This window comes from Sinocyclocheilus anshuiensis, unplaced genomic scaffold (genome assembly GCF_001515605.1).
Source record: "Sinocyclocheilus anshuiensis isolate Anshui unplaced genomic scaffold, SAMN03320099.WGS_v1.1 scaffold38, whole genome shotgun sequence".
NCBI lineage: Eukaryota > Metazoa > Chordata > Actinopteri > Cypriniformes > Cyprinidae > Sinocyclocheilus > Sinocyclocheilus anshuiensis.
In genome coordinates, this window is record NW_015544213.1 from 2459275 (window position 1) to 2481155 (window position 21881).

The window sequence follows — 21881 nt, forward strand, 5'->3', positions numbered from 1 at the left end:
TTTGTAGAAAATGAAGCGTTTGAGAGAGGCGGGGCATAGAGGACCTACAATAATGTACAGTATTTGAAAAATAATGTGTTTTTTGAACATTAAAGCATGTCAACATATTCTGTTACACCAAATACACAAAATAATGATCTTTAAAATAGCATCATATGACCCCTTTAAAGTTATACATAAATCCTTTATGCAATATCAAAAAGGGTGGGAGGTATTTGAAAAATAATTAATCTCATTAATATTACTTTATATTCTTTAATTTTAGAGGTGCCCATATCTTGTGAACAGATTACAGCTAGCGAAAAGACATGGGCTGTTACTTTTGCAACTGGACTTAAAAAAATGAACAATTAAATTGCAAAAATCCCATAGACTGTGACTCGGTGAGACCAGAATATACAAAATCTAACTCAGAACGGTTTTGGTTAACATGCATCCCTAGAAAACTTTCCTCAGGTACATACCTGACCCTTTAGCCCTTGCTCTTTCAGTGTTTCAATATCATCTCTAGTCAGTTTCTGAGATCTGCCATCATCCACTATATGTCTGTTATCCTGGCCTGCTTCCTTAGAATCTGTGACAGGAGAAACACAATATCATCTCATCGGCAAGAAAATGAATGAATCCACAGATAACGACATAAATCCACAGCATCATTTACCCAAAGAGTCTCCTGAGTGTTTTGCTGCTTTGAGTTTGAGTGAACCGCCGGCTTCGATTTCAAACCTGGTCCCGTACAGCTGCCCGACCGCATGATCCAAGAAGAACCACTGCTTCTCAAAGACCACTTTCCTGAGAGACCAAATACACAACAACTAGTCAAATCAAAGCATATGAGGTGAGCACAAGCACTTAACAGGAGTCAAATGTGAATATTAGACTTCGTTCTATGAATTATCACATTCAACAGATAAGCCCTCTAGACTAAACATATAGATTTAATTCAAGTTTTATTTGTTTGACTCACTTTTTATTTTCGACCTGCACTGATTTGAAGACATCTCCTCTCTTCAGCACTACATAGTCTCCGTAACTGATTCTGCTCTCTGCATCACTGTCATTTCCACACTCCGCCATTTACTGCGATCGACGTGGATAAAGATCGACCGGAGGATATTTAGAAACTAGTTTACACTTGAACTAGCCCAACGCAAAAGTGGTCATGTCTACGACTGCAAACAGAACAGTAATTTCATACAAGCGATGCTTCTCTCATCTTTCCCCACGTGTGTTCTGTCACTTCCTGTTCCGAAAGGCCAGTTAATCGAGCGCTGATTTGATTTCCAGAGCCACAGGAAGACTAGTAAGTCCCAGATCAAAGCGATGTTAGTCAGTTAAAAATAAACGTGTTTAATGTATACTCTTCTTTATTGAAGTGAATGAACTTCACATTAAGTTTATACTAATAAAAACTACTACCATGGACATGTACAATGATTATAGCATGGCTTTATCACGTGATGTCATTTCTGTAGGCTGCCTCTGTACTTCATTTATAAGGATAAAAAAATTATATGAGCTTATCGTTACTAAAATATGAATACTTCCAACATAAAAGTGCAAGTATTACACGTACATTATGTATGTACAATACAGTTGTATCCCATTCGGTCCTATTATTCAAAACTAAAGGGTAGTAAATTTATGTATGATTTATAATTTAAAAATCATATTCGGCACGTGTGACTACGCAGCAGGGTTACTATAGTGAACTAAAACTAAAACCACGAAGAAGTACTTTTCGTTACTTCTTATTTTCATTTAATTTACATTTAAGTACTACAATACATAGACTATAACAAATAAAACAGCAATTTTATTAAATAAATTAATAAAAACTATATTGACATATTTAAAAAAAAAATTCTAAAATTGACAAAAACACTACAAAATAACTAAGTAAAATTTAAAGGAAACAGAAAATGTAAAAATAAAAGCGAACTATAAAAACGATAAAAGCAGTGATGATACTTAAAATGAACTGCTATATTGTTTTTAAAAACATAAATAAAATAGCTGTTAAATATATTTTAAGTATAATAAATTGTCAGTGCATGATTATGAATTCCAGACAAGTCAAAATTGGACCTCATAATGAAAGTGACTGGATTTATTCAGACTATTTTCAGATTTTCCAGTCAACATAATGAAAACAAAATGACATTAAACGAAATCAAATTCAGACTTTAAAAGGAACAATTAAACTGAACATATATTTTTTCATAAAACAAGCCAAAGGACCTAGACATTTTGGTGAAGCATTTAATGTAAACATATTTACATTTGAAAAACTGAACTGTAAAAAGCACTTTGTTAGTACACAACTTCAAAGAAACCTTCAGTTGGAAACTAGCAAATCGTTTAAATCCAAACCCCATATCTATTACGCAAATTCATGTATGGAAATGTGTGCTGTAAATTATGTACATTGTTCAGATGCAAAAACAACTTATAAAGATGTCAAGAGTCAGCAAATATATTGTTTCAGATCCAAAATATGGCTTGGATCCTTTGATTTGTTTACTCTCTTGTGCACAAGGCTTCTGTGTGTCTTAAAACTAATATAAAATGACTTTGGCAAATTTAAAAAACACTATCAATTTATTCTTGCTTTTCTAAAGGCTGATGTTGATTTGAGGTCAGTCTTGTCCTCCCGTGAGCTTGTGGAAGAGTTCTTCACGTAATGTTTCATTTTGGTCTTTTGAGCGTGTGGAAAGGAAAATGTAGCCTCCGATATACTCGTGAACCACTTTGCAGTCGCAGCTCTGGCAGGAGAACGCAATTGACACGCTCTGGTCAAAGTCAATGGTCACCTGTAACAGCAATAACACACTCATAAATCATATGCACTTAACCGCCCAACAATCCTAAACCAACGCACACACACACACACACACGCATGTTGTGTTTCCATATTTTATGGGGACATTCCATAGGCGTAATGGTTTTTATACTGTACAAACTGTATGTGCTATTGCCCTACACCAACCCTACCCCTAAACCTACCCCTTACAGGAAACTTTGTGCATTTTTACTTTCTCAAAAAAACTAATTCTGTATGATTTATAAGCTTGTTTCCTCATGGGGACCTCAAAAATGTCCCCACAAGGTCAAAATTTACTAGTATTACTATCCTTGTGGGGTGTGTACCTGGTATTTATCACATTATGGGGACCAAAATTATGGTCCCCATAATAATATGGTCCCCATTATAAAATGTATTATATACATTTGGTCCCCATAACGTGATAAATACCAGGTACACACACACACACACACAATCTCCTTTGTACTTCTCTTCTCTAGCTGGTTTCCTAATCTAGTTGACTAATAAATCTGGCATTGTGCAAAGCATCTGCTAAATGCATAAATGTAAATGTAAATATTCACACCAGCCACGCAGGCTACAAGGTTGTTTGAAGCACTTTATTCACCTGTTTAATCTCCCAGTTGACGTTCCATTGTTTCATGTTGGAGAACCTCCAGGTGGTCACCGGCAAACCGGTTGACATGTCGATGCGGATCAGCTTGTTGTAGGAGATTCCCAAGAGCTCATCTTTCTTGCTTCCTCTGAATCTGTGGCACAAAGTGAAAGAGATTTGAATCATATTTGTTTTAATCATATTGAAGAGCTCAAAAACCAAATTCAGACTTTGAAGGATGCTCCTAAGCGACACCAATCACAAATCAGTCTGTTGTTCAGCAAAACTGTCTGACAAAATACAAATTTTGTCTAATTTCTGAAAAAAAAAACAACAACTTGATATTCAGCATGTGTTACTATAGTTACTATATAGTTTGTACAGACTGCTGTAAAGTATCTGTATATTCCATTTCAAGCATTGTAAACTGTCAGCAGTTGATTATGAAATTGACAAAACGTCAAAATTGGACTCATAATGAAAGTGACTGTATTAATGTAGGCTATTTTCAGATTTTTTTAGTCAACATACCCAATGAAAACAAAATTACATCAAATAGAAAAAATTGACCTTTAAATGGAACAACAGCACTCTATTAAATCTTAATTTCTCAAAACAAGCCAAATGCACCTAGATATTTTGATTATGCGTTTAATGCAAACAGATTAACATTCAATTTTTTTTTTTAATTAATTACATTTCATGGTTGAAGTGCTCAAAAACCATATTCATTCTTAGAAGGATGCTCCTGAGCGATACCAGGCACAAATTAATTTGTTGTTCAGCAGAACTGTTTGACAATATGGCAATTCTATGTCTAATTTATAAATAAAATCTCATATTCAGCATGTGTTTGAATGATTCAGTGAGAAACAGCTGTGTGTTATCTGTATATTCCTTTTGAAGCTCCATAAATTGTCAGTGCTTGATTATGAAATTGACAAAAAGTCCAAATTAGACAAATTGTTAGATTTTTCAGAACATAATGAACTTTAATTGGAACAACAACACTATTAACCCTTGTGTTGTGCTGAAAGTCCTTTACCTCATTTGGTGTTCCCAGTCAAAAATGACCGGCTTTTCAAAAATTGCTTGTACAAATTTCTCATTATGATATATTATCACCAAATCTTGGATTCAATCTTTTGTCAATTTAGCAGTTTTCTTTTCTTTTTGGGACTGATTGATCATAGGGCGCATTGATCTGAGCTTATGTACCTCAGTTTTTGAGTGAAAAAAGCATTATTTTAGCATTTTCAAGGAAAAGAATATCCTCTCTGGGTCAAAATGACCAGAATATAACAAGGATTATTATAACCCATATTTCAGAAAATAAGCCAAGTGCAACTAAACACTTTTAATAAATATAAATAATAAAAAGCACTTTGTTAGTGCACAGCTTCAAAGAAACTCATATTTTATGGTTGGGCTCAAAAACCTTACTCAGGCTTAGAAGTCTGTTCTAGGCACAAAAATTAATCTGTTGTTCAGCAAAATTACCTGACAATATAGTACTTGATGCCAAATTCGGGCAGGGACTGCCATGCTTGAATAAAACGCATTTTGGCCTCCATGAGGGAAAGCTGGGAAATATTGTGAAGGGCCTCCAAGATTCGCGTGGTCAGCTGAAATGAGAAGAATAAAAAGGATTTTTTTTCCCTTGTAGCAAAGCAATGCCAAAACAAATCTCAGATATCTACTGATGGATCCAGTTCAAGACAAATCTTGTCCTTTCTGTGTGTGTCGAGATTGTAATTTCACCTGTTTGGTCTTGTACTTCTTTGCATATCGGGGAGAAACGAAGCACTCGGCATTCAGGAGGAGGCGCTAGACTCTTCATCTGCAGGAAAGACTGGATGTTCTTCACCTCGGTGCGGTACGAGCTGTAGGCCATCGTCTTTCCTTTGGAGGCCAAAATACAGGCAGCTTTCCACTTGGCATACTGCGTTTCCTGTTTTCAGGAGACGTTTATTTTAAGCGAAAGAAACAAATGAATGCATACGTCTCAATTGGAATGTTCATAAAGCTTATGATTATAATTTAACCCTGTAAAGCCTGGCATAGTAAACAACAGTCAGAAAAATCTATTTCTCTTCAAATGAAACAGTTCATTAAATCTTTAGACAAACTATAAAAAAATCTTAAAGCACAACAAAAACAAAAAAACATTGTATATCTGTTTTATGTTTCTTTTTTAACATTAGGCTAAGAAAAAAATTCAATTTTTTTTTTTACTCAAAAATTCAATTTATTTTTTAAATTTCAAACTCAATTTTATTTAGAGGTCCAATCTGAGCAAAAAAATGCAATTTGGTGCAGATGCTGATATTTATCTGGATTTTTATACCAGTATAACAACTTACATTAAATGCATATAAAAATCAGTCACTATATCTTCCAAGAATATGTCTTAATAAGCTTGTTTTATGATCAAAATTCTTTGGTTTTAATTGTGGGGTGCAAAACATATAAAGCAATGCAACAACGATGACTGACAGATGAACAAATAAACGTTCCTCAAAAGCCTGACGAATAATTTTTGATACTCATATTTTACCATATTTTTTCTGAAAAAGGCTGTAGGTGTAATCAAGTAATCTAAGTTTCTTTAAACCAGGAAATATTTCTCTTGAAATATTTATAACAATATAACGGTTTATCTTACATTTAAGAATCAAGATTTCACAGCAAAAAACACACATGTACCACAATCTGCATAAAAACATCAATATAAAACTCACATTGTCGTAGCGAATATAAACCTCGTTCATTCCATCAGCCGCTGGCAGTAACAGCTTGAGGCCGAACTTCTTCTCAGTGACGTTGACATCAGGAATGACCTCACATCCTGTGCAATTAATGATGCATTATCACTATTAGATGCACTGGCTGCATTAAAATTAATAATCTTTTCTCTGTTTGACTGCTCACCTCGTAGATGGAGTTGCTCAATGGGTTCTTTATTCGCAGACTCTTTGTTTTTATAGTAAGAAATGGTGGTGTCCCTAAAAACAAACCAGTATTCCTTATACGGCTTTAATGTCAATCGCTTGGGCCTGTAAAGCAAAGAAATGAACAGGTAAGTAAACAATGTACTGTATAGTTTGTCTTACTGCAGACTAGACAAATGTCACTGAACATGACGGAAAAAAAAGTTGCAAAAGGTACTGTTTTGTACATGGAACTATAGTTTATGCTATCATTCAGTATGTGCATCAAATTAACATGGTATTATCATCTGTATCATAGTCCTATCATGACAATACTTTACAGTAAGGGTTGCCTCTGTTGAACTTTGAATGCTTACAGCAATTTTTTTTATTAACCATGATTGTCTGAGAGTTTTGAATAACATGACTTTTTACACAACATTTTTCTCAAATAAACTTTTATTTAGCTTATTTGAGGACTATTTTTTATTATTTTTAAATAGTTTATAAACTACGTTTCAACAGATTATTCATTAACAATTTGCATCATTTTAAAATAAAAAAATCTGTAACATCATTTTTAAAAATGTATTTATTTTTCTTGAGCAATTTTAATAATCTTAAACTCACCTAAACAATTTAAGTGTATCTTCCAGCTTTGGGATGTCAGTGATATCTTCCTGAGAAAGTCAAGAAAAAGTTAATACTCAAAAAAAGTTAGTTCAAAAGTTTGCGGTCTCCAAGGCTGCATTTATTTGATCAAAAATACAGTACAAACAGTATTATTGTGAAATATTATTACAATTTAACAGAACTGTTTTCTATTTATATATATTTAAAAATGTAATTTATTCCTGTGATGCAAAGCTGAATTTTCAGCATCATTACTCCAGTCTTCAGTGTCACATGATTCTAATATGTGCTGCTTAATATTTTTGTGAAAATCTGATACTTTTTTATTATTTGATGAATTAAAAGTTTAAAAAACAGCATTTATTTGAAATAGAAATAGAAATGTCTGATGAATAAAAGTAGCAATTTCTTACTGTAGTAATCTTACTGACCGCAAACCTTTCAACAATAGTTTCTAAACTTAGCTTAAATTTCAGCCAGATTGATTCTCGATGTAATAAACTGGATGCTGCAGAGTAATCTAAAATCAGTCTCTACATCTAGTTGTTACTTTTGAAATTAGTGCACAATCATCTGTCAAAACAGCTGATGCGTCCCAAAAGCAGGCTGGATATCGATTTAATGCAAGTACCATTGCAAAGCAGGCATCTTCATGAAAAAAATCTAATCGTAATGTCATAAAATCACCAGGATCTTATCAGGGTTTCGTCCTTCCAGGGTGAATTCTAAGTTTGAGAGCGCAGCCTCGACTTCATCAATATCTGGTTCGTTGGAATTGGTCAGTGGCTCCGTTGATAAGGTCAATTTACAGATGTGATACTAGAAAAGATACAAGTATTTTACATCTGAAATGCCAATTTAGATGCATTACAATAAAACAGCTCTCATTTGGTTAGTCAATGACAAATTACACATTTCACCTTTCAATTTTAATATATGGGTAAAAAATACATTGGGTTTTAGTGGATAATTATCAAGGTGCTCATTAAATAACTAATCAAGTAGGTTACTAACTGTATTATATGCTAACCTCCCAACCCTCACCCATTGTGGTTTTCAGTGCAATTACATTAACACTGCTTGAGGCAGAATTTAATTAATGATTCAGCAGCAAATAATGTGGAAAACAGGTGGGAAAAAAATCCCTAAAATATCTGTGCAATGCATAGCTCTGTCATCTGAGAGGTAGTTTGTGAAATACTCGGTCTGCTCTCTCATGGATTTGTTCTAGATCTGCAGACACACACGCTCGCTCGGTTTGGTTTGGTTTATTAGTGCCATGTTCACCTATACATTACTTCAATGTGTAATTGAATGCTATCTTGTGTTAGCTGTGGAATGTCACATCCTTTGTCCTCAAAGTAATTTATCTCATAGCTTCAGGTGAGAAAGTACAGCACTAAAGAATTGACTATAATTCAGCACCATCTATGCTATGTAATGCAACCAAATACTATGACACATACCTGTAAGATGAGCTAATCAGGGTTACAGTTAACTAAAAATAAAACCATAAATGCATCTATAAATTAAATCAAATATTTAACAAATATTTTAATTCAGCTAGCTGCCAAGGCAACATTTCTCATTTTCATTTAGTTAACTTGATGTACTTAAGTAACTAAAACTGAGGAAAAAAAACTATTAATGACCAAACAAAATTACTAAAATTTTAACTAAAATCAAAATAGAAAATATTTTAAAAAGCAGTTCAAAATATTAAATAAAAACTATAGTAGTAGGCCTAGGCGATAAAACGGTATCGGTATTTATCGACGGTATACCTTCTTCGATATCGATAGAAAAAATGTTCGATATAGCGCACGATATAGGCACGTACTATGAGTGACGCAGACAGCACACACAAACATGAACACGTGCTGAAATGAGTGCTGTGCCTGCCTGTGATGAGGAGATTGTGAATAAAGAATGAATATTAGTCGAATTTAAAATAAACATTTGCATTTGAATGTTAGGTGTGCATCAGCAAGCGTCATCAGTGGCATGCGAGATGCGGTGATAATGATTTAAGTGATGTTGTTGAATTTTAATGTTTTGCTAGTCTAGCCCACGAGACGCGCCGCTGCTACGTTATTCATTCAAAATATTAGAGAAATATAGAAGCTCCATGCGGAGAAGATCTTGATTAGGTTAAAACCGAAACCACACGCCTTCTTTCTTTGCATGCACATTTGGGCGCATTATGCAAATATTTCCACATAGTGAGGTAGATATGTGGGGGCGTGTTAGAACGAGCCGTTTTAGGGGGGCGTGGCAGAGTCTTAACTTTGATAAAGAATATCTCTTTGGTTTTGAGACTTTAGTGTTTGTAACTTCAGGGATCTTATCTATGCACAATCAGCTTGTAACACTCCAAAGAGAAAGGAAAACTTGAAATCGCATCATATGACCCCTTTAAATGCAATCTGTGTGAATGGCGCTTCGGCTCTTTGGATTAAGCAATGCATAAACACATTATGCTGTTTTGTTCATAATTGTTTATGCAATTTACGAAATTATATTAGATTTTTATGAGTTAATTTAGACATAATGCACATTTTTATAGAGTTACTTGCTAAATGTGCTGCATTATTTTGCTCATTGTGCCCTCCTGTGGCCTCGGGAGACAATTAGACCTATACAATAAAGACCTATTTAATCTGCATATAAAACATTAGAAATTAGATATTTGTTGTTTGTCTCAATAAATCGTGTTAATTATCAATACAGTGGTTAAATTTAAACATTGTTTTTCTATTGCTTTTTGTTTTAAAAAAGGTTATAAAAAATGTCAATAATTATCGATACCGAACGATATGAAACATTATATCATTGATAAATTTTTTAGCTATATCGCCCATCCCTAATAGTATCTCAAAATAACACTGGAGCCAATGACTGTCTGAATACCTTTCTTGCTTTCTGGAGCTCTGAATTAAACTGATGAACAGAAAATCAAGGAATAAGTTCAGTTTATGTTGTGAACAGGCATCCTGTACCTGCAGGGATGCAAACATGAGCATCTCTTCTTCAGTGCAGTCGATCTCCTCCAGCAGTATCGCCCATCTGGCCTGTTCATACAACTGCGTGATTCTCACAGCATCATACTATGAGAAGAAAAAAATGGCATACTAATTTAGACATATCAGGGCCATCTAATTAGGGATGTAACGGTATGAACATTTCTTATCACGATTATAGTGACCAAAATTATCACGGTTATCAGTATTATCATGGTATTGTTAAAATGTGCTGGAGATGTTAAAAAAGTAACTGACTATAAATAAAATGACTTTTTGTTTGCATAATCACTAAAACAATAACATTACCAATGATGTTCGGATTTTAAATGACAACTTGACTGACAACAGTTTAATAGCATGTTGAAATATCTAATGTAAATGTTCAAATAAAGCTTTGAAAAAGTTTCATAAAAAGGTAAACCTCACATTTCAGCATTTAAATACACATTTCAGCATTTAAATAAAGAAAAGATGTCAAAATGATAATTGATTCATAAATGATTATATGTATTTTATCTGCTCCATAAACAATTCTAGATAACTTATCTGAATTGTTTAAATGTGTAGAATCCACATAAGCTTGTTTTTCATCAACCGGTCAAAATTTACAGCAGGGCATGCAAATCCGGTCCGTTTTTGGCCAGACAGAAACTGCACACAGGCTGAACGTAAATATAAGTCTCTGTAAATCCACTCGCTGACAGCAGGTGGCGCTTATGGAAAAACTGAATTAGAGCTGTTTCCGTAAACGCCGTGGACAAAGCAGTATTGCGATTCCTTTAGGTATTACATGGAGCGAAGATGAAAACAAAATGCCATCGAATCGTTTCTGAAGACAGTCAGAACTTTCAGAGGTACAGTCATATAATTCATTAATTAATTAATATTTTCATTTGTATAATTCCCTTAGCACTTTTTTAAAACCTCCCAGCTTTTCACTTAAAACGAAACTACTCTACATGAGACTGTTACTTAAAATTGTGCTTTATTCTGGACAGTATTTATTTATCGCGAGTTGTTCAAATCGCGGTAATCTAATACGGTTTTAATGATAATTAAAAGATGAAATGATATTGTGGGATTGTTGTGTGTTTGTCTTCACTGAAACATGGCTAAACGACAATATCCTGGACTGCGCTATTCAGCTGCACGGACTCAGCTGCTACCGAGCGGACAGAGATACAGCACTGTCTGGTAAGACTCGCGGGGGTGGCTTGTGTGTGTACGTCAACAAAGAGTGGTGTAACAATGCTGTGGTAGTGACAAAACACTGTTCATCGCTGGTGGAGTTTATGTTTGTGAAGTGTCGACCGTTCTATCTGCCGCGGGAGTTCACGGCCATTGTTATTGTCGCAGTTTACATCCCCCCATGTGCAAACGCTAAGGACGCGCTTCGCGAGCTGTACATCGCCATCAGCGAACAACAAACCAATAACCCTGACGATTTTATCATGATTTATCGTCAAACCGGTAATCGTTACATTCCTACATCTAATGTTGTTGTTTACAAACATATAATGTGGTATGTAGGAATAGTTGATTTCTCACCTTTGGGTTGAGGTCGAAGAAGCTGTGGTACTTGAATCGCAGCAGGAGTCTGTCGTTTTCCTGAATTCCCTGTTCCATCAGCGAGCGAGAGGAATCCAGCCACCTGCAGAGCAATGTCTCAGTTAAAATACACAAACGCAGCGACTGAAACACAACTGATGCATAAAATCAGAAATATATATAACCAATAGACCACCAAATGCCGTGTGCTACAGTGATTTTACCATAGCAAATGGATATTTTTGGGAATGAGGTGAAATATAGCTTGTATAAAACAGTAGAAATAGCAATATGCTAAAACACTTCTTTAATAAATTACAGATTGTATATACTCTCAAAAAAAAAAAGGTACAAAGCAGTCACTGGGGCAGTACCCTAAAGTACAAAAGCTAAAAGGTACATCTTTGTACCTTATTTACCCCTAAAAGGTATATATTAAGTACCTTAAAAGAATGTATTAGTGCCTAAAGTGTACATATTAGTTACCTTTTGAAAGGACACCGCCCCAGTGACTGTTTTGTACCTTTTTTTCTGAGTGTACATTTAAAAATAGTAACAGTCTGTTAGCTCTGCAAACTATGTCAACAATGTAACAATCAGAGGTGTAACAATGGGCTTGTTTGAGATGAGCAAATTCTGCGCAGAATCGATCACCGGTGATCACCGCGAGATGCATGCCGGTTAGAAAAGTGTCCGAGTTACGTCCGACTTGCTCTGATGTCATGCTGACGTGTGCAAAAAAACTCTCGCGACGGCGAGGCGGCTGTGTCGGATTATGCAGTCGAGCGCAGTTGCTCTCCACCGACTGCGCTGATCAAAAGCATGATGGGAAACGACTGACTGACGACACAGATTAATGCTCATTGGTTCAGACAACTGTGATGCTGCGGTTCTCTTCTAAAATATTTAATTTTTATCTGATTTCATATGATTATGTATTTAAATTATGCATGAATGTTCCCAAACACTATGACGGTGCGATCTCTGTGTGAGATAATGTGATCGGCTCTCGGCCCCGCCCCACTCGTCACACAATACAAATAGTGTAACTGGTCACAGGTGTGTGGCTACTGTAATGGCTTCGAATGAATGTCCAATCAGATTTTAGAAACAAATCTACCAGTGTTAGAATCTGAAATATGAATACAAGATCTATTAAAACAATCATATGCTACAATTCAAAAGCGGAAAGAAATGAATACTTTAATTCAGCAAAGATGTATTACATTGATCAAAAGTGACATTTATAATGTTACACAAGATTTCTATTTCAAATAAATGTTGTTCTTTTGAACTGCTATTTATCAAAGAAAGTTTATTGAGCAGCAAATCAGCATATTTCTGAAGGTGACACTGAATGATGCTGAAAATTCGGTTTTGCATCACAGGAATAAATTACATTTTAAAATATATCTGAATTAAAAAATTATTAAAATTAATATTAAAATAATTTATGCTGTTATTTAAATTTTTATTTAATTAATTAATTTAATTTACGCATTTAGCAGACGACTTACAGTGCATTCAGGCTACACATTTTTTTTACCAGTATGTGTGTTCCCTGGGAATCAAACCCACAACCTTTTGCACTGCTAACGCAATGCACTACCACTGAACCACAGGAACACTTGTTACTGTATTTTTGTGGTCAAATAAATGCTGCTATGGTGAGCTTAAGAGACTTCTTTTGAAAAACTCTTGCCGATCCCAAATTTTGAATGGTAGTCTAATTTTGTCTGTCCTTTCTTACCCAGCATTAATGGCTGCTTTATCCTCCAGGGTAAGAGGCTTGAAGAGTTTGGCCAGTTCCTCTGGTGGAAGGTTGGGTTGGCAGGCCATCAGAGGATTCTCTCCGAACCACAGACTGGTGGAAGATGCAGGCGACCCGCTGTCCGGGTCATAGGTCGGAGTCATAGTTTTACTGTACAGACCCAGGGCTCCTGTACAAAGCATGAATGTAAACTTGTCAATTATTGTTTAAAGGGGTCATATGATGCGATTTCAATTTTTCCTTTCTCTTTGGAGTGTTACAAGCTCTTGGTGCATAAAGAAGATCTGTAAAGTTGCAAAGACTAAAGTCTCAAATCCAAAGAGATATTCTTTATAAAAGTTAGGAGTCAGCCACACCTACCTAAAATGGCTCGTTCTAACACGCCCCCACATACCTACGTCACTATCTGGGAAGATTTGCATAACGCCGCCCAAATGTGCACGCAAAGAAGAATAATGTTCTTTTTAGCAACATCATATGACCCCTTTAAGACTTAAATGTTTATCCGAACACAGCTGCTTTTGTTATACAGAAGCAATGTACAATATTTTCTTAAAAAAAAAAAAAAAAACGTATATTATATGAAGTGTATTAAATGAAGTGTTTAAAATATGTACAAAACATGTAATATTAATTCATAAAATGTTCTATTTAATTTAATTTTATTATAAGATTTCTATCCGGAAGCCTAAATGCATAATGCTTATGTGACTTTTTCTAGTCTGAAATTTAAAGTGAACTTAATTTACTTATGCAGTTTATTTTTTATTTAGTTGGTATTTATATATTTGTTTTTTTTTATTTTTGAAAGAAAACATAATGCATGGTAAAAAGTGTAAGAATGTACATTTATACGAATGGATATATTTTTTTGTTTGTTTATTGGTTATAATGAAATGTTTCATAGAAGTTTTTCATTGTAATAAATAAATCACAAAAACAGCAATAAATACCTCCTGCCATGTCCATGTTTAATATGTCATCAAAAGCTGATTCTGTGCCCTTGTCTTTTTTCTTTTTCTTCTTTGGATCATCTGGTGGTTTCAGTAAAGAAAGTTCTTCTGATCTTCTGATGTCTGTCAACAGAGACAGAAAACATACACAGTTTAGTAAAGATTCATGTGCAGAAAGAAATCATGGAAAATGTTATTGCATTTTTTTCACACGTAAAAACTAATTAATTGGTAATTAAAAAATTACCAAAACATATTCATGAATCCATAAATATATTTTAAAACATTCACAAAATATTCTAACCATTTTAAAATTAAAAACTTATGTATTAAGTATTAAATGAATATGTGATCACAAATTTATGTATTAAAAATATTAGTGGAAAAAAATGATAAATGTTTACTTATAATGACTATAGGAGATGTATCTAAATTGCACAAAATGACAAATCTGTATTACATTTATACGCTTTACATAATTACAATACTTTCATGTTACAAAAATATTATATTAATAAAAATGTATAAGGTAACAAATATTTTCCTCACTGAGTGCTTTGCAGATCTCAGCCACGGCTTTAAAGACCACACAAGAAAAGCTAACAGGGAGCCTGACGGTCTTCATGTTGGGCAGCTGGATGCAGAGGGGTTTGTGTTGGGGAGTGTAGCGCAGGTCAGCGTCCGCCTGGACTCCATACTTATCCAGAGTCCAGTGAGTCTTCAGCAGCCAGCAGCTCTTCTTCTCCCACCAGATGGCGTGATCAGACCAGTCCTGAGGAGCCTCTGAAACACAGAGAACCACAAACTGTAAGAACATGAGCCTGAGACAATTCACGCACATACACAAATATAGAGTGCGTGTCATTCAATGATTCTACAGTAAAACAGATTTTTGGAGCAGGCCATCAGTTGCCCTCTTTTTTTTTCAAATATATAGTATTTATATTATTTATATATATTATTTACTTTATCACATCACCTATAAAAACATCCGTTTTATTACATTTATTTATTTTAATGAAAAGGCTGAAGTGGATTTATTTTATTGGGTTTATGTGGAAAAGTTCTCTTACACTCTAAAAAATGCTGGGTTAAATACAACCCAGCATTTTTTAGAGTGTACTGTAAAGACCTAAAACACCAATTTCAATTCAGCATTTAGTTTAAACAGGTCAGTATTTATAATTGCGTTTAATTGCAAGTGTTGTTGTTGTTGTTGTTAACTAAACCTATTAAAAATAAATGTTGAAATGTCACAGATTTATAAAAAAAAAAAAAAAATAAAGCTGAAATGAAATAAAACATAACTAAAAGCTTTTAAAATTAGCAGTGCCTTAGCAACTAACTGTTGAAGTAATAAAATTAACAAAAGCTAAAAAATATATATTTTTTAAATTAAATAAAAATGACAAAAGCACATAAACATTACTAAATCCTAAATAAAGCTAAATTATTTATTTTAAAACTTAGGCAAAAACATAACAAAATTACGAAAAAATTATTTCAACTGAAAATATAAAAAAAGCTGTTCCAAATATTATTAAATAACACTGTTAACTGCTCTCTTCAATTATTTTGCCCATGGCAGTATAGGCCTTTGAACAACTGCTTTATAGATGAAGTTTACTATTATATTAAAGAGGTGAACTGGAACATATTTATGTGGAGTGTTTTAATGTGTAGTTAAACTACAACCATGATGTTACACCTGAATAAATCAGTTCAAACCAGTCGTCCATGAGTAACACAAACATGTCTGATGACATCCCAATTCCATAGAAACCTTGATGATTCCTCTTTTACTCACATTTTCTTCATCCTTCCGCAGTGATCATCATCTGACTCACTCCTGTAATTACCTACTAAAGAAATCTTGGGCTGTCTGTACTATAATACACCTATTAGGTTGACTATAAACACAACATAAACACAACCAACTGAATGAATGGCCACAGCCAATAAAAGACCTTCATGGCAAACCATAATATTTAGCAACTGGGTCATCTGATGAGTCTGTAGAGGAAAGCAAGATGTTTTGCTAATGTTTCTCAGGCTGACACAGTCACACAGTGAACTTCAGACCCTGCGTCTGCAACCAACACCGGAGTCAAAGACAATAGCTCTGAGCACGAGCCTATAGAAAGATACGCAAGGCAAACACGGGCGAACCTGAGCATTTCAACCAGTGTTTACACTCTAGAACTGCACTGGGATTTTAGCTTTTACCCAGCAAACAAAGATGTGTTCTAAGAACGTTATTCTAATGTTTCCATTAAGTTCTGAAAATGTTATGTCTCTAAACATTCAAAATATTAAGTTTTTAAAAAAGTTTTTTTGCTTATAAAATGTTGAGGGAACTTTTCATTCTATCAGTTTGCAAACATTATGGGAACGTTAAATGTCCTGAATAAGTAGTAACATTTTTAAAATGTTAGACAAATGTCTAACTAAAATGTTTTAGAAGAAAAACATTCCATGAACGATGTATAAATAATGTTTTTGTGCTAACATTTTTGAGAACATTATCAAAAACCAGGGGCCTCATTTATAAAATGTTGCGTATAAACCGTCCTAAATTTGTTATTGCAGCTTAGATGTTCAAATAGCTGCAGTTCTCCGACTTTGCCACCAGGAAAAGTGCGTACGCCTGCTCAGACTCTGATGTGGCGGTAAGTACTTTTCCACGTCAAAGACCGTTTTTATAAATATGATCGTTGCCGTGGATTTTAGCGTACGTACACTCTAAGATCAAATCTGTGCGTACGCACATTTTATAAATGAGGCCCCTGATAACTAACAATTTTGCTGAATACAACATTACTGAATAAAAGTTTGTTCATAACTTTGAGAGAGCCTTGCCAGAATGTTAGCCAAAGTTCGAACTCTTGACTGCTGTTTTGCTTTTGTCAACCCATTTGAACCTTATAAAACCTTACTTTGAAGAGCTTTTGATGTGCTCCTGACAACGCTGTGCTTTTCAGAATTAAAATTCCTGAATTTGTTTTCAAGTAGGAAACAGAATTTGCAACAGAATTGCAATTTTAAAAAATGTAAGTATAGTCTTAATAAACATCATTTTTAGTATGAATTACCAATAAATGTTACATACATACAACATATGAAGTATTTCCAGAAGCATTAAATTATATGAATAATAAATGTTTGAAAAACAACCTGTAAGTGTATTTAATTTATATATATTTAATAAATTAATACTATAGAAAGACACTTAATTTCCCAGAATTATTTCAATTGCTCAAAATATATGTCAGTAGATTCAAATTTTGATGTCAAGATTTACTTTTATAAAGTAATATGTTATATAAAATTATACATAAACTTTATAAAATTATCTGTAAGCGAAACAATATTTGGTGTATGCGTCAAAAATGTGTTACTTGTTTTGATAGTACTGAACTAAGTTAAAAGAAATGCCTTCATCTGCTGAGAAAAATGTATTATACATATCAAGGTATAACAAACTAATAAAAATAAATGATATGCACAAATGCATTTTTTTTGTCACAGAACTGTAAATCAAACTGCTCTGACGTGTGACTAACTTACAATCTATCAAATTCCACTTCAACATCCCTTGTGCTAATTCAAATTTACACTCATGAAATTAAAGCTGATCTTTAAATTCACAATCGGTACTGGTTCTTCAACGCAGAACTCTGTAAATTACTCACTGATCTTCTCCACGAGTTTGAGCATGAGACCCCCGATGTGAAGATCCCCCTTGACCCGCAATTTAAACTTCATGCCTTCATCTCCCTCACGCTGGTCCACCTGGATGCTGAGCTCCCAGGAGTTGTGTCCGTAGTCAGCAGCAGTGGCCATGACTCTGCCTGAAATCAAACCACAGACAAACACAAACAGTTACTTTAGTTGCATAAATGTAATCACTATGATAATATTGTATCCTAAGAACTAGTCTGACCAACTATAGCGTTTATTCAAGGTGTAATACATCTTCAGATTAGACCAATATACGTTTTATATAACTAGCTTGAAAAAGTTATGTCCAGTCTTAAAGAAAAAAAATAAGATGACTCACTTGTAAGACTAGTTTATGCATTTTATGCAACAGGCCCAGGCTGCACTTGCACAGGACTTGACAACACTGTCTGGGAGAATGCAAGTTTTGTCTGCGGGTACGAATTTCGGCAAAAAAAAGCAGATCGCCTTACGGCAGAAACAAATGCATGTGTACAACTGTACACTGTAATTATGACAGCGAATTCAAAGTTGCAAAAATAGTGTTCTGCTATCTTTTTAAAATCAAAATTAGCACTTTGTTGAATGGCTTCTAGTATGATTTGGAATATGAGCACACATGACATACGGACGGCTTTGATTGTGCTTTTTTGGAGCCTGTTGAGAACCTCTGGTCACTGTACACACTTGATGACAGAAGTTTATTACTTTAATGTCTCTAATGACAACATCTAAAAGCAGAGGGAGTGATAGACAGAGAACTAAAGGTACAGGGTGGAGGAGGGATGTGATTACAGGACAAGAGAGACTTCAGCTTAAAATTCCTGACAAGCAGAGACAAGACCAGAGGCAGAAAGAGCAGAAACAACAGAACGACTCCCACAGACCCCGTCATCCTGCTGTCTGTGCTGGGTTGTACATCAATAAACAACAAAGCACATTTTACACACAAAAACACAGTCGAGCTCTGCGGTGTAAACTACACAGTCTGAGACTTTAAGGCTCTTTTTGTGACTTAAGATGGGAAAGTATGAGTGTTTTTTATAAGTTGGATTTGAGTCCTCAATTTTATTATTTAAAAATCAGGTCTGTCCACGTTCACTAAGTATGGGGGAGGGCGAGATGTTTGACTAGACTAGAGATAACACACATGCTCTGAACTACCAAGACAAACTATTTATTCAGCCCCAGGGTAAACCTGGTAAATGAGTAGGTTAACATGTCCGCAGGCATAGAAAAAAGAATTTACACCTCCCTAGTGTAACAGCCAGATACTTGAATTCAGATATAAACAAGAAGGACTTTCTTAAGAAATTCATCAGCTCACGATTGCATTTGAAGATCATATGCAACAATTAAATGAGGACTAAAATTGAGTTTTTTTTCTTATATGCACTATGCACTATACTTAAGAGGGCCACAAGAAAACAACCTGGGGGGGGGACAAAACTAGAAAATGCTGTAACATCTGTTACGTCAATAACTTTTTAATCAGATAAACCCATATATAAAAAAGAATACTTTTGCAAACATGCAAAAAAAAAAAAAGTATTCTTCAATATTTCTACTACAGTGATAGAAATGATACAACAACAAACCTTATTTACCTCAGAAAAGACCAAATTGTCTTAATTTTGCCAATAGAAAGAGTACAGAATATATTTAAATGTATATAATGCTGTTTTTCATGGTATGAAACATTTCTTTAATAGGGTATCTTATATCAAACTTTAGCAACTTTAAAACTTTTTGTAGGCTAATCAAAAAAAAATTAAAAATAGCGTGGGGCAAACGAACCTGGAAACGGTTATAATACTCTAATTTGAGTAAAATTATAGGCTAAAGATAAATTATTCCACTCACCTGAATGCGTTCCCGAGTATTTTCCCTTTGGAAAGCGAAACAGATCTCGTGTCCAGGTGCGCGCGCTGGAGGAAACCCCGCCCAGACTCCTACTACGGCGAAGGCTGGGCTCATGAATAATTAATTACGTAGAGCAGCGGCTCTGAGCACGTGAGCAGAGCCTGCAAACTCTCCAATGACGAAGGCGTATGTTAATTGCGAGTGTGTGACGTTGCGCTGTTCGATTCCAACACTCAAGGCTTGTATTATGAATATTAATACTGGGTTATAACAGTCTTCACTATAGTACCATCCGTAACTTCGGTGTGTAACCTACAGGAAGGGCACGTAACGGAAGTGACTAAACGAGCCCGACACACATACCGGAACACTAACTAGATTGTAATTGTTGCTCAAGCTATAATGTCCACATAATGACTAACTTGAGCGTTGTGTTGTGAATGTGATTTTTACACCAGTTCTAGCCAACTGTAAAGATTTAAACCGGATTATACAGCTGTAAATAAATATTATGGTTGTGATTAGTGGCTATACACAAACTACAAAATTAAAATATTCAATTTAGCACAAGCCACGTTATTTAAATCAAATAAATCCATATTATGAATCGTCGAGATGATAATAGACAATCTGGTGCAAATTTATTATTTCACAATAGTCTTAGATATAACAGTGATGATAAAGATGGTTGAGGTTCCTGTTCAAGATGATGAACAATAAACTGAATTTAAATTAATAGTTTTCAATTATTTGAACAAATAGATTTTATTTCCAAATCTTTACAAACACTTTTGCTTTTCTATTAGAAGTTGTGATGTTGCGTTAGTTCATCTGTCCAGCAGAGGTCAGGCTTGGTATACTGGAAATAATAAAACCTTAAGATTACAAGAAAAGCTTAATTTAACCACTAAGAACCCTAAGAACTCTTATGCTTTGTTTGTTTGTTTGTTGTCGTTGTATGCATTCTTTGATGTACCTTGGAGTAGCATACAAATACCACGGTATGTGAATAGGCTATGGCAGGGCTGTCCAAACTCGGGCCTGGAGGGCCGGTGTCCTGCAGAGTTTAGCTCCAACTTGCCTCAACACACCTGACTGGAAGTTTCTATGCCTAGTAAGAGCTTGATTAGCTGGTTCAGGTGTGTTTAATTAGGGTTGGAGCTAAACTCTGCAGGACACCTGCCCTCCAGGACCGAGTTTGGACAGCCCTGGGCTATGGTAATCATGCAATACTGTAAATATTACTTAGGATTGATGAGAGACAGACATTGACACATTTTTTTGTCACGAATTGGGAATAGGAAACTATTAGTTTATGAGAAACACAGGCTGCTAACAAAATTTCCGTATGAAAGCACACATACTATTTATTCCTCCTAAACAACTACAACTTATGCATGACATTTTAATACAAAAAATTCCCTAAAATCTTTCAATGCTGCGTTTCTGCAACGCAAAACTAGGTGGCGCTGTACAGCTGGTGTTCTGCCAGAGTTTAGCCACAATTTCAGCTAAAGACTCACATAGTTTCTGTCTCCCTATGGACATTATTTTATGGTTTGGTAAACCTAACACAGAATGTGGACTTGACCAAAATATCAAATATCAAGGCTCATGCTAAAGACCCTAAATATGCGCCGTTAAAGCAGACTCCCATGAGAGAAGTGTCCTCTTACATTTATGCTAATTCAAACCATGTCCAACGCTTATGATCTTTTGTTTTCCATTTCAAAACGCTGAGACTTGTGTTTAGATCCTACAGGAACACCAGCAGGAGTATCTCATCATAAAGAAGAGGACAGGTGACCATTTCTCTGAACTTAAACCAATTACGCAGTTTATTATAGTTTGATCAGGCAGTCAGCGGCATCTGTGTGTCAAATAGAGAGTCTATTGTGTGGACGATTAGATCCTTCCAGTGTTAAAACTCAGGTAGGGTCCGATTGCGATCTAAAACCCAAATCCCTGCTCGGAATCCACACACGGAGGCCGGTGGGATCAAGCTACGCTCGCGGTGC

General features: G+C 34.9%; 2 protein-coding genes across 2 annotated transcripts in view; both read right to left on the reverse strand.

The window, feature by feature from the left end:
* The window catches only part of LOC107697184 (tRNA (adenine(58)-N(1))-methyltransferase non-catalytic subunit TRM6-like), a 6256-nt gene extending 4976 nt beyond the window's left edge, over positions 1-1280 (reverse strand). The window contains exons 1-3 of the mRNA XM_016497861.1: positions 968-1280; positions 662-792; positions 465-574 (exon numbers count right to left, since the gene is read on the reverse strand). Coding sequence (XP_016353347.1) covers positions 465-574; positions 662-792; positions 968-1077 — 351 coding nt within the window. The 5' untranslated portion in view covers positions 1078-1280. The remainder of the gene's footprint in view (positions 1-464; positions 575-661; positions 793-967) is intronic.
* A 930-nt stretch (positions 1281-2210) lies between these two features.
* LOC107697185 (fermitin family homolog 1-like) overlaps positions 2211-21881 on the reverse strand; it is a 23754-nt gene continuing 4083 nt past the window's right edge. Inside the window, 15 exon segments of the mRNA XM_016497862.1 lie at positions 2211-2813; positions 3435-3576; positions 4923-5047; positions 5184-5238; positions 5240-5373; positions 6164-6270; positions 6354-6478; positions 6983-7032; positions 7673-7804; positions 9985-10092; positions 11557-11659; positions 13307-13496; positions 14281-14403; positions 14830-15063; positions 17973-18131. Of these exon segments, the coding sequence (XP_016353348.1) occupies positions 2640-2813; positions 3435-3576; positions 4923-5047; positions 5184-5238; positions 5240-5373; positions 6164-6270; positions 6354-6478; positions 6983-7032; positions 7673-7804; positions 9985-10092; positions 11557-11659; positions 13307-13496; positions 14281-14403; positions 14830-15063; positions 17973-18123 (1953 nt within the window). The 5' untranslated portion in view covers positions 18124-18131 and the 3' untranslated portion in view covers positions 2211-2639.